Source organism: Lampetra planeri, chromosome 72, assembly GCF_965212315.1.
Source record: "Lampetra planeri chromosome 72, kcLamPlan1.2.h2, whole genome shotgun sequence".
Taxonomy (NCBI): Eukaryota; Metazoa; Chordata; class Hyperoartia; order Petromyzontiformes; family Petromyzontidae; genus Lampetra; species Lampetra planeri.
In genome coordinates, this window is record NC_136177.1 from 522,117 (window position 1) to 539,666 (window position 17,550).

Genomic DNA, 17,550 nt, shown 5'->3' on the forward strand with positions numbered 1-17,550 from the left:
AGATGACATCAGAAAAGTTGTCGTCCAGGTTTGTATTTTGTTATTGAGCTCCGTGGAGGATGTCCTCACTCATGCCCTCTTTGTATTTTTGCCAGAGTCCCATGGGGTTAGATGGGCTGCAAACTTGAAGATTTATGCAGAAGAGCAATGTCAGTTGGAAAGGGGACTGACCAACAGAAGCTTCTGTCATAGCTTTATGAATATGGTGATCATGCGCAAGAATTGCACGAACATTGCAAGCTTCCCTGTATGTTTGACAGACAACACTGTTCATAGGTCTTGGAAAGAGTTGTGCCGTTTGGCAACATGGAGAAGCATTGGGAGAAAGTAGCACTGCTGATTGTTGGGATGAACTGTGTAGACTCGTTTTAAGGCATCCGATTCACCGTCAGCAGCACTTCGCTTCCAATTTTTTAGCAGTCCATGTATAGTAGGAGGGAACTTAATGGTAAAGCAGGTTGGCAGCAAATGGGTCACTTGGACAGGGCCTGTTGTTGGGCATTTCCTTTGGTGACGTAGATGCGTTGACCATTTTGAAGGTCAAGTGCCAAATGAATGACTGTGGGGGGACGGTCATGGATGGGGAAGTCAAAAATTCAGCAAATGGCCTCATTGTTGCTGATGTATGTTGGAAAAAAGGTTTTGGGTCATGCATACTTTGCCCGTCTGTTTTGTAAGGCAAAGACAGCCATTTACACCATTGGAACCTCATTTGCCAGTAAAAAATGATAATTGTTTTTTTACCCTTTCATCTGGCAAGAAAACTGACACCTTTTTTACAAGGAGTCATGTTTGCATAGACCACAATACCTGCAGTCATAATGCAAACAAAAAACATAACTCTGATGTATGCACTGTCCTTAAAGTTGATTGATCCACACCTGAGACAGCTTTCCTTAGAGCCTAGTCTCACATGGTGTTGGACCACATGACACCAAAAGGCGCACCAACACCATGTGAGACTAGGCTCTAAGGAAAGCTGTCTCGGGTGTGGACCAATCAACTTTAAGGACAGTTGCATACATTATCAAAGTTATGTTTTTTGTTTGCATTATGACTGCAGGTATTGTGGTCTATGCAAACATGACTCCTTGTAACAAGTAAACCCGTAAAAACAAAGTTTTTCACTATAAATCCTTTATATGCGTGGCGGCTAGAGTCATCTCGTCATCTGGCTTGAGATGGCTGCCACCTATGGGTCAGATGATTGTCTGCCACCGTAATTAAATATTTATTTTGTTTTCCCTAAACAGTGTAAAATTTTGGAATTTTTTTTCACGAAAATTAATTGTCACACACAACGAGTCTGTCTGGAAAATGTTAGCTTGATTGGATCACGGGAAGTGGGATAAAAAACGAGCGAAAGATTTGCACGGTCCTAAGCAAGCAAGCGAACTTAATATAAAGAATTTTAAAATATATTCGCCTGTGGAGGACGCGGGGATCGATCCCGCGACCTTTGGCATGGGAAGCGAGGGCGCTACCAACTGCGCTACTCCGCCACGGCCTGTGGAGGGGTTACGCTCTGGGCTCTTACACTGTGACGTTCAGCCAAAGCCATGAATGAGTTCTATTTGAATATATGTAAAATAAAATGTTTTTGCCTAAAAAGTATAAAATTTTGGGAATTTTTTTTCACGAACATTAATTGTCTCGCACAACGAGTCTGTGTGGAAAATGTCAGCTCGATTGGATCACGGGAAGTGGGTTAAAAAACGACCGAAAGATTTGCACGGTCGTAAGCAAGCAAGCAAGCACGCAAGCAAGCAAGCAAGCACGCAAGCAAGCAAGCGAATTTAATATAAAGGATTTAAAAAAGGTGTCAGTTTTCTTGCCAGATGAAAGGGTAAAAAAACAATTATCAAAGACAGCCATGTCAGAGCCTTTGTACTACTTTTTTACGTAATATATAGGATACTAAGGCTAAGCACACCCGAGGATTGCACTTTTGTTGAAAAATTAAGCTGTAAAAATTTGGCCATTATTGGCCAAAAACGGCATAGGTTTTCCATATTGGGACGTGAACATTTCATCATAAATTGTTCCACTTTTAATCTAATACATAGCATACTACGGGTAAATACAATAGAGGAATTAACTTTCGCCCAAAAATAAAGCTGTGAAAGTTGGGCTTATTTGGCCTAAAATCGGCACAGTATGCCGATTAACTTTTTGATATTCGAAAATTTCATGCATGAAATTCCCCACTTTTTAACGTAATATATAGGCTACTCAGGCTAAACACAACCAAGGAATGTACTTTTCGTTGAAAAATAAAGCTAGGAAAATTGGGACAATTTTGCCAAAAAACGGCATCGGTTAGTATGGCGATTTTCTTTTTACGGACGTGAAAATGTCATCGTGTCGCCAGCGATGTGTTGGAGAGCTAAGCCACAACATCTACAAAGTGCTGCTCATAGCGAGCAGCACCGATGGAGGTCGTCACGGCACATGAGGGGGTGGGTGGCCAGCACCACGTCCGGCCGCCTTTGTCTCCCTAGTGGCGATGTTGACACACCGCACCGGGTACTCGTTTGAGGACGAGTCGACACTGCCTTTCCCCTTCTGTCAACAAACTTGAACTCTGACCCCGCTCTCTGACGCCACCGCGCAGCGTGACCTCATTGGTGTCAAACGTCAGGGGGAGGTGTGCCTCGCTAGTGACGTCATGTCACCTACCCCGACCACCGCGCTCTTGAACGTGACGTCACCTCCGCTCGGCCGCTGCCGATATCTGTCCCAGTGCCAATCCTTATTTGGGCAAAGCCACGCCCGGTAACTGGCGGCTCATTAACATGATGCAATCGTGAAAGTCGTCGCGAGTTGAGAGCCGCTCATTGTGGGAGGGGAGTGTCATCATACCCTGCAAGTGACGTCATGTCACCTGCTGCCGCGTGACGTCGCGAGGGACCAGGAAGTTGCCGCTCCGCCTGTGCACTGAAATCCGAGGTGAGAAATTCTCATCGCGGTTGCGGTGGTTGTTGTTGTGGTGGTGGTGGTTGTTGTTGTGGTGGTGGTTGTTGTGGTGGTGGTAGTTGTTGTGGCGGTGGTGGTTGTGGTGGTTGTTGTTGTGTACCGAGGTAGAGCCTCGCTCTCTCTCTCGTAAGGCTCGTCAACAGCGTGGCGGTGTTCACTCTAGACGCGTGGCGGTGTTCACTCTAGACGCGTGGAGGTGTTCACTCTAGACGCGTGGAGGTGTTCACTCTAGACGCGTGGCGGTGTTCACTCTAGACGCGTGGCGGTGTTCACTCTGGACGCGTGGCGGTGTTCACTCTAGACGCGTGGCGGTGTTCACTCGAGACACGTGGAGGTGTTCACTCTGGACGCGTAGCGGTGTTCACTCTGGACGCGTGGCGGTGTTCACTCTAGACGCGTGGCGGTGTTCACTCTCTGCATGTGGAGATGGGGACAACCGGGGGATCCGGAGGGAAATCTACGCGACCACGGGGAGAGAGGGAGAGAGAGACACGCAGCCTCGGCGATGTTGATTGATCCTCAATGAATTACTTGGTGGAGTGAGGAAGCATTAATACTGAGGGGATGAAGGTGGCCAGGCGTGTGTCTGGACACACCACCACCTGTGAACCATGCCAGTGCGTGACAGTGTCAAGTTTGTGTTTGCAGTAAAGTCTATTCACTCTCTTGAACACGGAGGTTATATCAAAGCAGTAGATTATTTTTGTTTTCCTCTGGAACTCTTTGTAAGAATGGAAACAGTCAAGAAGTTAACACATCACACACATGCAGCTGAAGTCAGATCTGTTCATCCCAGCATTCAAGGACATCGTGAGCCTGGCTGGCTTCATACCTGTTGTATATTTTGGGTCTTGAAAAATTAATAAAAAAATAATCCAAATTAAATGAAAATATGAAAAATGTGTAATTACCCGAAATTATGCTAATTAGGGAGGTGATCATATTAAGTTATGCAAATGTATACAATTATGCTAATGTATGCAGTTATGATAATTATGCTTATCTTCGTTGTCTAGGGTCGGATTATCAATCGGGATAATACAATTATTCTCGTTTTAACATTTACTGATTATGTCTTCGTGTTTTATGTCAGGTCTCCAAATTAAAATCTCACCGCAGGATACAGTTCTCATAATTGAGATTATTACGCATGAACTTAGGAAGGCACCACTCGGACTCTTTTGTGTTAAGCAATTTTAATTTCTAACCAAAAACATAACACTCTAATATTCGAACTCTTATGCTTGGAATTGTCAACACAGTACCCCTGGAGATGTTCTCATTGATCCGTACATTTAACCCTCAATGATTACATTGTCAACTGGGTAACAGAACATTCGATTAATTCCTCAGAGTAACGCGAGCATATACGGCGATAGGAAAACGTCCTTAAACATGCATGAGACGATATTCATACGAACGGCAATAAAGAAACATTTCCCGAAAGCAAAAGTATACGTCAATTAATTCATTGGCAAGATTATGCAATCAACGAATAATTCTGAACGACCGTATCCACGTAGCTCAATGGGCAGTAAATGCTTTTCATCTTATTCGTCCCGATATGCGTGTTGTGTGCATGTGTCTTCTTTGCCACTTGTTGACTTGGCGGATTACGCGATACGGAGTTCCTTGTGCTGAAAATACCTCGGATTCCCAGCAGGGCCGCTGGGACAGCGTGTGTGTGCGTGTGTAGCTGTGTGTACGTGTGTGTGTGTATTAAACACACGGCGCTCTTCCTCTTGGCGTTGCAGCTCTCTCCACTGCTGGATGAGTTGGCGCGATGCTCGCCGTCGGCGGTGCGCGATGATTCCGTCGTCAGATAGCGCGCGCAGCTTGTCTGCTGGTCGCCGCTCCTCACTCTTGCCTTGGTTCCCAGCTGGTGCTGGTCGGTGTGTGTGTGGGTCGAACCCACGGCGCTCTCGCTGGCGCTGACACTCTTGCTCACGGGTGGCTGGTCAGGCTCTTTCCACTGCTCCATGCTCTCTCCTTGATCGTGCAGCTGCCAGCTTCACACGGACACCCGCCCTTACTTTAGGGCTGCGCTGGCTCAGGCTCTTTCCACTGCTCCGTTCTCTCTGGCGATGCACGATGGCTCTCGTCGCTCGTCTGCTGGTTACCGGTGCCGACACTCTTGCTTGGTGGCGCTGGTTGTGCGCTCTCTCTCCTGCTCCGTGCTCTCTGGCGATGCACGATTGCGCTTGCAGCTTGTCCTCTACTGCTGGTCCTGTGCGATGCTCGCTTGGTCGATGCTTGCCGCTTTCCACCCTTTCTCCAGGTTGATTGCTTGTCGTCGCTCGTCACTCTTTCTCTCTTGCTCTCTCCTTGATCGTGAAGCTGCCAGCTTCACACGGACACCCGCCCTTACTTCAGGGCTTGCACTGGGTCTGGCTCTTTCCACTGCTCCGTTCTCTCTCCTTGCTTTCGCCCTTGGCGTGCAGCTGCCAGTTTTGCACTGGCATTCAGTTCTGCCTCTCCCGCCCTCACTTCGGGGCTTCGCCTTGTCGTTGTTCAACTTTCGTGCTCTCCGCCCTTCTTCCAAGAGGGCTCCTGCTGTGAGCTGCTCATCGCTGGCTGGATCACTGACTCTCAAAACTTGTAAATTGTATTAGCACACCTCTTACACAACTCTGATAGCTTGGTACAATACAACTTATCGCAAACCCTCCATTCCACAAGTGACTCAAAACAGGATGAATGTAGAATAAACTTTCAGCGATACTCTTGTCAGTTCATGCCGAACTCAGCTCTTAACAACACATCGTCCCTTCTCTCCACGAGACACGACACCCATGGTTGATCTCGAGGCCATGCCCCGGAGTTTGCCCCTTTGCAAGACTGAATTGCATAATCTGTGTCGTTGGTTATATCTGAAATTCCCTCCCCTCTCTGTGCGTCTCTTGCGAGAGAAAAAAAAACAGATGCCCTCTGTCACCGTCCTCTCTCCGCGGCCGCTCCTGAATGCCCCCCCCCCTTCCCTTGATGACCCCGGACGGGCTGTTTTCCCTCTAAGTTTATGCTTGTTTGCATCCCCCCCCCCCCTTCGTAGTGTTTGTTATCTCGAGGCCAGACACCCTTGATACGTATTTATGGCTGCCATGTGTTTGTGTCAAATTGTTGGAAGACAAAGGTGGCCGGGGAGGCTTTGATTCCATGGAATACATATGATCTGGTCTTGTGTGTGTTGGACCTATTTCTTGTATCTCTTGTGAGTGCCCCCCGGTCTAATATCGCGTGGTTATCATTTGGTTCATGTTTAACCAAGATTCGTAATGCCCCTCGTTGTTACCATTATTCCGAGGGTTTTGCCAAGCTTTGTTGTAAGTTTGTGTCACCAGGGATCGGTGTTTTATTTTGAGTTATATTTTGATATCCTGAGGCTGGAGATATAACCAAGCCCTCTCTTTCTTGACTACCAGAATGCACATTCCCTGGTTCTCTTCGTGAAGTTACATGGATAGAAAGATACAATACAAAATGATATACGAGTTGAATAAGGGTGAAATAAAATAAGTAATCATAAAGCCACTAATATAGACTGCAGTCTATAACGTCGATTTGTTCTTTTTGCCGAGTTTCAAACGTTTACCGTTAAAGAAAATGCGAGTTGTAACGTCCGTTTGTCTCTGCTATGTGCTCTGGAGATTTGTTTGTGAACTGTCCAAAACGTCCGGGGAGGTCATGTCATGTGGTCATCTGCCAGCCTGGAGATTTCCAGATAGTTGCTAACCCCTCTTTGACCCGAAGTTTGTTGTTTAATGTTTTTTTTTGACCTCCAGATGCTTGGTGTGGTTTGAGGGGTAGCGGAGTTGAGTGTTGGTTTCATTTATTTATTATTTAAGGATAAAAAAATGGGTCGAATTATTCTTAATATTAATTTTTGGAAAAGGTCTGTATATACAACACACCTCTAAGTTGCGATTGAACATTAATTTATGCATTTCTGCATAACACAAATAATATTGTTTTCAACACCTTTTGCTATGTCAACTGAATTTAGCTTTCATAAATATTCCTTTTGTAGCCAGACAGCCGAAATTTGTGACCATTTGCCCTCTCATTGTGTGCCATAACAGCACGTGTGATGAATTTGGGAAACTTTTTCACTATATCATGAATATATAAATAAGTATAGACGTGTAAGTCACGTGTGACTGTGTATATGCATTCCTCTGTGCCTCGATACTGACGTGTAGATGGTGTGGATATATTTTTTCTGTCTGCAACTGACGCTTCCTCTGTCGCTTCCTCTGCAGAATTGGTCTGATGGAGCAAAGGCACTCGGCGCAGCTCGGTGCGACAAGGCAACAATGCGACCGGTGTTCATACAGCACAGATCATCCTGGAAATTTGACACAGCACCAGAGAACACACACGGGAGAAAAACCATTCAAGTGCAGTGTGTGTGGGAAGGCGTTTGCACAGTCATCTGCTCTTGTAAAACACCAGAGAACACACACGGGAGAGAAACCCTTCAAGTGCAGTGTGTGTGGGAACGCGTTTGCACATTCATCTACTCTTGTAACACACCAGAGAACACACACGGGAGAAAAACCCTTCAAGTGCAGTGTGTGTGGGAAGGCGTTTGCACAGTCATCTGCTCTTGTAGAACACCAGAGAACACACACGGGAGAGAAACCCTTCAAGTGCAGTGTGTGTGGGAAGGCGTTTGCAAAGTCATCTACTCTTGTAGAACACCAGAGAACACACACGGGAGAGAAACCCTTCAAGTGCAGTAGGTGTGGGAAGGCGTTTGCACAGTCATCTACTCTTGTAGAACACCAGAGAACACACACGGTAGAGAAACCCTTCAAGTGCAGTGTGTGTGGGAAGGCGTTTGCACTTTCATCTGCTCTTGTAGCACACCAGAGAGCACACACGGGAGAGAACCCCTTCAAGTGCAGTGTGTGTGGGGAGGCATTTGCACATTCATCTGATCTTGTAGAACACCAGAGAACACACACGGGAGAGAAACCCTTCAAGTGCAGTGTGTGTGGGAAGGCGTTTTCAGATTCATCTACTCTTGTAGAACACCAGAGAACACACACGGGAGAGAAACCCTTCAAGTGCAGTGTGTGTGGGAAGGCGTTTGCACATTCATCTACTCTTGTAATACACCAGAGAACACACACGGGAGAAAAACCCTTCAGGTGCACTCCGTGCGGGATGGCGTTTGCACAGTCATCAAATCTTCATGTACACCAGAGAACACACAAGCATCAGAAGATGCACCAGGAGTGGAGTCTGAAATCAGCTTGTGAAAGTCAAAGTGCTACAATGAGCCCATCCCTCATCAAACAAGAACCGGAAGAAAATTCCAGCTTGGACACTTTTAAAGGTATCGAGGTGAAACATGAAGAGGTGAAGGTGAAATGTGAAGAAGTGATGGTGAAGAGCGAAGAAGTGAAGGTAAAATGTGAAGATGAAGATTCAACTCCAAAATCGGACCTTCGCATCGATGGAGGCAACGTGAAGCAGGAGGAGAATTCTGACTGTGAGGCAGAACGAGGCAACTCCCAGCAGTTTGTGGAAGTGGAGGTGTGGGTGGACTTCCTCCGAGACAATACCAAGTCAAATGGAGACCCGGTAGATATATAAGCCAGAGACGATGTCGCTCCAATGGATGCACCTTTGTCACAGGCCTTTAATGACAAGAATGTGAAGTTGAACACTCGGTTCCTAGATTCAATCTGCAGAAGAAGAGCGGCCAGTCTTTGTGGACCTGTGGATTGGGTAGATCTCTAACCAGGAGCGAGAGCCAATAAGCTCCCAAGCATTCGCTATGTTATCATAATTGCATTTATATGGTGCTTGCTTAATCGCTCAGCAATTCAGAGTGTTGTATCGTATTTAGTCTCAAACACTTGAAGAGCATCCCAAGTAGCAGCTGCCCCTGTGTGGCACAAGGTGGTGGCCTTGCACCGGCCTGCATGTGGACAAGAGCCTATCAGTAGGGGGCGATGGTTGATGTGGCATCTTGGTTGTGGAGTTTGTAGGTAATGTTTAGAATTTGCTAAATTTTGACTCAGATGCCAGCATGCAATGGCCGACTTATTTTGAATGGTGCATTAGTATGTTGTACATACACTGTTAAGTAGACGGTGCATATTTTTTAAATTAGCTTCTTGTTAATCGGATGTAACCTAATGCAGTATATTTCATTGCAGTAATTCAATTTTGTTAATATGCCTGTCAATAATTTTGAATGAATACTTGTCTGATTGTGTGCGTACATGTAACCTTTTGTCTATAAGGGTCAAACATTGAATAAGTGATGTTAGGACAAAGAGTGTGTTTTGGAAGTAGCCTTTCAGATAACTCAGGTGAGACCCGTTCTTCTTGTGATACAGGTCAAAGGGTATTTTTGTGATTTCGGGAAGCATCTCCCTCTGGAGCAACTCATTGTCTTTGAAATAGGGAGCACACTGATCATTCATCAATTACAAGGCATACCACTTAAAAGTTACACGAAGAGGAGATACATTCTCTACAACACGAATTATAATTTGGTATTACGTGTTGACACAAATTTCGTCTAACTAGGACTAGAAATGCTCCTTACTGATTAACATCTGGATGTTTGAAGTTATCAGTTGAAGCAAGCCCGGCTGCTGTTGAGATGCTGTGCACCAATTAGGGTCCACAGGTGGCTTGCACTGAATCAATGACGCACTCCCAGAAGTCTGTTGCTAGTTATAGTTCTGTTAAACATTCCTTTGTTTTGTGGAGAGATCGATAAATAAAAGATGTCGTGTCTGCTGATCTGCTTTATTAGGCCGTAAGGTGAACTAGGAAAAAGTGGCTAGAAAATGATTTTCGTTCCCACACCTGGGAACTACTTTTTAAATGATTTTTTTCATAGACAAAACCATTTTCGACTTTATGTTAAAAGTTCTCCGCAAAATACCCTGCAGTTTTTTTTTCAAAATCCATAAATGTATATAATTGTGAATTGGAAAAAACGAAAATCTTATGCTGCTGGTTTTGTTTGTAACCTTATTTATATACATTTTAGCAACACCAAATATCTCTCAAACTGACACTTATACATGTACCTAAACACTTGAGACAGGTTTTGGTGCATTATATACTCAAGTGTGAATGTCGATCATGAAATATGGCACATTTGTAGAAAATATGCTTCAACTTCATGGATTGGCATTAAGCAAAATTAAACATAAACATTTTAAATTTAGCAAAACTGTGATGTTTTGTACATCAAAATTTTCAGTAGGTACTGTGTAATCACAGAAAGATACAAATATAAGCACACTTTGGCCCAAGTTGGCTGAAATAACTCGAAATGCTACACTGTCCACTTGTTTTGGAATGCTGCCAAAAAAAATTACAATTCTACCACAGATTCTTTACAGCTCAAAATCACCTTAAATTATAACACAGCGCATATTTACTCATTGGTATCATCCCTATCACTATCAGAGCCATCATCCCATGTAGGTCTTTCTTCTGTTTCCTGTAAAACATTTGCACAATTTTGACACCGACATAAATCAGTACAAGACAGTCTTGCAGACATACAGGAACATCTTCCAGTCTCACATTTGCTATGCTTGCAACTGCAGTGGACTGCCTGCAACACACTTTCAGGGGCAGGATTTCTAGTCAACCAGGTCACTGTTAACTCACCATCATCGAGGTGCCATCCATTGCCAACGGGTGAAGGGGCACACATTATACCTTTTCAGAGAATGTCTCATTATGGCTGCTTGGTAGTTTGCCCTTTTGCAGTGTTGGTACAGGGTGTCACTTGTCGGGGGCATGGATAGTTTTGGAACAGCTGACGATGCCATACAGAATGCTTTATATCTTGCATCGTTCACATTTTCGGCAGATGACTGGCCATACAGGTGGCACACATATGTGCAAAGTAGCTCAAAGGTAGACTGGTCTAGGTTAAAATTGCTACCCAGATTTGTAAAAGCAGTCAGATATTCCTCTTTCTCACAAGCAACAGAAAATGCCTTTATTTTGCCTTTGTCATAAAAGGCACTTGTAGAGTCACAACCTGAGAAGGTATGGATCCCAATAAGTGCCAAACAGACACTTGTGCCAAGAGCTGACGACACCTTAGCTAAGTCAATGAGCCTTAATTCTAGATTTGAAGCTTTCGTGACTGCAAGGATTCATACTCTTAGTTCTTTTGGTAAAGTCACGTCGGTGAAAATGAAATTAAAATTAATAAAAAAAATAAAATCACGACGTTTCGGAGGCAACACAAGCTTCCGTCTTCAGGTGAAACTCAGATTTTTTTGCTGTGACAGTTTTACCTGAAGACGGAAGCTTGTGTTGCCTCTGAAACGTCGTGATTTTGTTGTTTTTATTTTTTATTAATTTTAATTTCATTTTTACCTACGTGACTTTAACGAAAGAACTGAGAGTATCAATGAGCCTTGTTTTATTGCAAACCCCGTGAAAAAATACAACCTACATGGTAAATCTGGCTGCAGACTTAAAGCAATCACTGCCACATTAGTATCAGGGCTCTTGATGACTACAGTTTGATGTTCCTGTGCAGCATGTTGTGCATGTAAAAACACCCCGGTGTCACATTCTTCATGATCACATGTCAGATCTTCAACAGCACTGAGAGTATGTAAACCCACCATTACAGTCACGCAGTGACACAGGTCTCCATGTGCTTTGTACAAGCTTAAGTCCTTTCCCACAGTGGTAAGATCAGCCTCTCGCCACACAGCATAGAGGAATTCTGCCAGTGCTTCTTTGTTTGTTCCATCTGATAGAAACTTTTTCCATTGTGTTGGTGTCTTCTGATCCCGTCCATAAATTTTCACCAGTTTTGTACCACCACCAGCTCTATGTGACCGTTCCATTCAGACGCTGTCTCCCCGACAGACCTGGTCTTTACCTGAGGACGGCTGCTTGCGTTGTGGCCGGAACGTCATGAGAATTATTTTATTATGTTTTATTTTTATTATGTTTTATTTTTATTATTTTATTACTTCCCTTCTACGTGACTTTACCGAATGAACCAAGAAGATGAATCCCTGCAGTCACGAAAGCTTTAAATCGAAACGTTCTAGGGTTTTAATACTCCTTTTTGGATACTGGTCAATCACAAAGTCTATCCGTGTACAGTTGTGTATCAGAGCAAGTTTGACTATGTATTGCAGTATGGTCTCTGCAAGCTCCCCAAAGGTACTTGGTATTGACCGAATGGCTTGAATGACTGCCATGCCATCAAAGAGAATAGCTCCATCTGTCGGAACTTTGTCAACTAAACAGTCTCCACCTTTGGTTTCCAATAAATCCATAAGAGTTGATTTGTTTGTTTTAGCAAGTGAACCATCAGCACTGCCTAAAGGATATGACACGGTTCCCAAGGAGTAAGACAGAATATCCCGCAGGTCAATTTGTCTACTTTGACCTATGACGAGTAATCTGGAGAATAGTTTCTTGTCGGCACGTAGAATCACTTCCTTGCCTGCTGTAGATTTCTTCTTTGTCTTTGCTTGGTCACTAAAGGTCTTCAGTTTTTGTGTGGCCTCGGGATGCCGGGCTCCTCGGCAGCGTGGTGCGACGCCTCGCCAGGACGTCGCGCCTCGACCCAAGTCTCCCCAGCAAAATCCGGCGAGTCGTGGCACCCCACATGATTGGCCCACACACACACCTGCCACTCACTCACACACCGCAACTAACGGGGGTCAGAAATTATCCATTGTCACGCCAAAACGTACCTCCGGGGGGTGTGCGGTCCAACCGACCCAGTGGTCCGAGTTGGCTCATCGTGTTGTTGCCGCGTCGTCGGGGTCGTCAGTTGTTGTGGGACATATTGATGGGGTCGAGGTATGAGTCTTGATTGATACGGGAGCATCGGCGACTATTGTGTCCGATTTGATTTACAACATTCTCCCCATTCAAAGTCGTCCCTTGCTCCCTGTTGATGTCCCATGTTACGCTGCTAATGGGGGTTCGTTGGGCATTATCGGACAGATCCGCGCGCAAATTTGTATTGGGGACATTAAATTATCCGGCCCGATATTGGTCTCCTCCTCGCTGGCGGTTCCGTGCCTGTTGGGGACGGATTTCTTGGCAAAAATGCCCATTCATATACTAATCGACCAAGGATGCATTGAACTCCCGTCAGGGCGACGTATGGCCTTTTTGTTATCCCCCGCTACCACTGTCCATGCGGCGTTTGCAACGGTACCGGCGCTGGTCGCGAGGACGGTACGCGTACCGCCGGGAGCTCAAATGCTCGTACCTCTTAGGCTGCGCCGGCCGTTTGCGGAGGGCGTCGGGGATCGGGGGGTTCTATTGGGACCATCGAGGGCCGGGGTCAATGGACCCGACTTGGTAGCGGCCCAGACCCTGGTAAAAGGGAACGAGGACCCCTTCATCGCGGTCCTCAATGTGGGGTCGCGAACGGCCGTGGTTCCTCAGGGGACCGTGCTCGCGCACGCGACGCCGGTGCCTCGTGAGGAACCGGTTGTTGCTCAGGTGAGCGCCGGTTCGCCCTTGCTACCGCATTCAGATCGTGATGAGGGGTGGCTCGATGCGCTTTGCGCGGGATCGGTGGACCTGTCCGGTCCACAGCGTGAGAGACTTCGAGTCCTCCTTCGCGAATTTTCAGACGTTTTTAGTCTAAATAAATACGATATTGGCTGTACTAAATTGCTGAAACACCATATTGACACGGGTGACAGCGCGCCAATCCGCCAAAATCCCTTTCGGTTAAGTCCCGCCGAAAAGGAGCATGTTAAATCGGCCGTTGACGACATGCTAGCTGCGGATATCATATCGCCTTCCACCAGCCCTTGGGGCGCGCCGATCGTTCTGGTTAAAAAACACGACAGATCATTGCGCTTTTGTGTGGATTTCCGTCGGCTTAACAAAATTTCTGTAGCCGACGCATACCCGCTTCCCCGGATGGATGAATCGCTTGATGCCCTGGCAGGGGCGCGATTCTTCTCCACATTGGATTTAATGTCCAGGTTCTGGCAGCTCCCTCTGGATGACGAATCAAAACCGAAAACTGCTTTCCGTACGCTGCAGGGCCTTTTCCAATTTAATCGCTTGCCGATGGGATTACATTCCACGCTGGCAACTTTTCAGCGATTAATGGAATTGGTTCTGGCTGGCTTGCAGTGGGATTCGTGTCTGATTTACCTAGACGATGTCATCGTCTTTAGTAGAACATTCGAGGAACACCTCCAGAGGTTGCGTGCCATTTTTCTCAAGATGCGGGCTGCTAATTTGAAGTTCAAGCCCCAGAAGAGTTTCTTGCTCCGCGAATCGGTGCGCTATTTGGGTCACATTGTGGGCCGTTCAGGCATTGCCACTGATCCCGCCAAAACGAAATGTGTTAGCTCCTGGCCGACTCCCACCTTGGTGGGTGAGGTCAGGAGTTTCATCGGATTCGCATCATACTACCGCCGGTTTGTCGCTGATTTCGCTACCATTGCAAAACCCTTACATGCCTTGACAGCTAAGGGGGTCAAATTTCATTGGGGTAAGGAGGAAGACGCTGCTTTTCACTCGCTCCGGGACGCCCTAGTCGGGGCTCCGCCATTGAGTTACCCCGATTTTACAAAACCCTTCTTGCTCGATACAGACGCAAGCAACACGGGCATCGGGGGCGTTCTCTCCCAGGTTATTGGGGGCGTGGAACATGTGGTTGCGTACGGCAGTCGGGTGTTGTTTCCGGCGGAACAAAGATACTGCGTTACCCGTAGGGAACTATTGGCAATCGTGTACTTCATTCAACAATACCGCCCATATCTGTACGGTCGGCGTTTCACCGTCTGCACAGATCATGCGGCGCTGCAGTATGCTTTGCGGGTTCAACAGCCATCGGGACAATTGTCTCGATGGTTGGAAATCCTTCAGGATTTCGATTTTGCGACTACCTATCGTAAGGGCATTCGCCACACCAACGCGGACGCTCTGTCCCGGTTACCACCCACCTCTGAGTGCGCTTGCCTTCTGGGTTCAGGGCGTTGCAGACCTCCGAATGTCAGCTCTAATTCGGTTTTAGCAGCCGCCGCTGATGCGCCTTGCGTTGCCGGTCCTATCGAGCAAGAAGGGAGGGATTCCTTGCTGGGGTTGTCGGTTGCGGAGTGGGGGCGCCTCCAAATGGAGGACACCTCCCTCCTCGCTTTGCGCCGTCGCATCGGGGGAATTGTGCAGGGGGGTGAAAATGTCGACTCCTGGGGGTTGGTCCAGGGCCTTCTCATGCACTGGGATGGCAAATCCCGTCGACACCGGCTGGTGGTGCCTTCTGCGTTGCGGGGGAGGGTCGTGTGGGCTGCGCACGAGCGACCCCTCCACTTAGGGACCCACAAAACCCTTGCCACACTCCAACTAGATTTTTCATGGCCGGGCATGGCAAGGGATGTGGAGGACCTGTTGGAGTCATGCACTCAGTGCGCACAAAGGAAGCCACCAGCCAAGGGGTCTAACCCACCCTTACAGTCCGTAAAAGTTTCCCGAGTTAACGAGCTCGTTGCACTAGATATTCTGGGCCCATTCCCCGCTACGCCTAGGGGGAATAGATACCTGTTAACCGGGGTAGAATATTTTACGAGATGGCCTATGGCCTGGGCCCTCACCAATCAGTCAGCAACAGCCATCGTGTAGGCCTTTGTCCAGGGCTATGTCCTCGACAAAGGTGCTCCCGAGCGACTGCTGACCGATCAGGGTAAAAAATTTTCGGGGAAGCTTCTCCACGAGGTGTGCGAGCTCCTGGGAACGAAAAAGATTCGTATCTCCCCATATCATCCGCAAACGGACGGAATGGTGGAGCGGCTGCATCGGACCATCACGTCCATGCTGTCCCAGCAGGTGTCTGAATCCCAGACCGATTGGGACCTTCATATCCCGGGGGTTTTGGCAGCATACAGGATGGCTCCCCATGCGGCGACCGGGTTTTCGCCCTTTTTCCTAATGTATGGCCGCGAGCCTAACCCACCTGTTCCGACTCAGCTGCGGATCTCCACGCCGCATAGTAAATCCAAATTGGCCGAACATGTGAAATTCAACGTCGCTAAATTGACAGAGGCGCGGGAGGCGGCCATGCAGAACTCTGAACTCCGCCAGAAGGCAAATGAGAGGCTCAGGCTGGCTCGGGTGCACGTGCTTCAGTGGAAGCCGGGTGACCAGGCGTGGTTGCACTGTCCCCAAATCCTGCTAGCAACCTCGTCTAAACTGGTGCGGCCGTGTCGGGGGCCCATGGAGGTGGTGCAGGTTTTGCGCCCACAATGTGTGCGTATCCGATGGGGGAAACGTCGGTGGTTTGTGCACCCCTCCAGGTTAAAACTGTTCGTTGCACCCCATGTTCCTACTTCACACACGCGTGGCCAATCATGTGAGGGGTCCACCGACTCCCGGAGTACGACTTCTCTGCTGTCATCTGACTTAACACCGTCTGTTCCACCTCCAGGCGCACCAGGAGTGACACGCTCACGACCGCCAACCCCTCCCGGGGGGGTCAGGGGTCACTCTGCAGCGGAGCCGGACACCCTCACACCCGGACTGCTAACAACCGCCACTGGCCAAACCAGAGGGGTCCCTTGTGACGGCCCCGCTGCAAGGACGCGCGCCAGAACGCGTAGACTTTTGTGAGGCCGGCCGCCAACGCGACCCTTGCGAGCGACCGCCCTCGGTTCTTGTATATATGTTGTTTTTACGGGATGGGGTATTTATTCGGTCGGGGTGCGTCGTGTTGGTTTGTTCTTCTTCTTGTTGTTGTTGTTGTTGTTAAACATTTGTGAGGCACACACGGGTTCAAAGGGGGGGATGCATCTTTATTGCTATTTTGTTGCAGCCGGGACGGCTGCGAGCTGTACAGGGGGGGGGTGATGTAGAGCCGTTGTAGCCGTTCTAGACGGCCTGATTTAGACTTGCCGCGGGTGGCAAACAAACACAATGGGCGTGGCTACGTCGGTATGCGGAGCAGGTGCTCGCAGCGACGTCCTCGCCGTACGCTGGGATCCCCCACAGCCCCTCCCCTCGGGGGGAGATGGCTATTTAAGGCGATGAGCCGAAGGGCTCTGGGTCTAGTGTTAAGCTGTAACCAGTGAAGAAAGAAGACCAGCTAGACCGGCCCTGGAACTCCCTGGGATCGCTGTCCTTTTAAGGACCGACCAGGCAAGCCAGCGGCGTGGCCCCCAGAGCCCAGAATCGACGCTCTTCTAAGAGCGGGGTCTGGGTATTCGGGGTGCCGTAACCTAGGTGTAAGCTAGCTGTGAGCTAGGCTGTTGTGTTCCGTAGCTAGACGGGTGAAGGTGCCGATACCCCTTCAGTTACTGTAAGCTTCCGAGTTACGTGCTGGTGTTAATAAATAAGCGTGTGCCTCCAACTACGTGTCAAGTCTCCCTGGAACCATACTACACAAGTATTGTAGGAACCTTCTTTGAGAATCCCTTTGGTATTTTGTCTCTGCCTTCTACTAGTTGAAGTTGGGCAAGGCTAGTGTCTAGACTGACAACTGTGTCCCATGCTGCACAATGTCCTAGTCTATTTAGAAGTGACACAATTTGTGATGAACCTGTTAAATGGCGAACCGTTAGACTAAGACACAATGATTTAGGGGTC

General features: G+C 47.7%; 1 protein-coding gene across 1 annotated transcript; it reads left to right on the plus strand.

Annotated features, from left to right (window-relative positions):
- Nucleotides 1-2,857: 2,857 nt before the first annotated feature.
- Nucleotides 2,858-17,314, plus strand: LOC144737663 (uncharacterized). The gene is made up of 2 exons (XM_078620471.1): nt 2,858-2,949; nt 7,233-17,314. Exon 2 carries the CDS (start codon nt 7,243-7,245, stop codon nt 8,572-8,574), a length of 1,332 nt encoding a protein of 443 aa, XP_078476597.1. The 5' UTR covers nt 2,858-2,949; nt 7,233-7,242; the 3' UTR covers nt 8,575-17,314.
- The last annotated feature ends 236 nt before the right edge of the window (nt 17,315-17,550 follow it).

Excerpts from the sequence above, each read along its gene's own strand:
- LOC144737663 (XM_078620471.1), top strand. The coding sequence starts at position 7,243 with ATGGAGCAAAGGCACTCGGCGCAGCTCGGTGCGACAAGGCAACAATGC.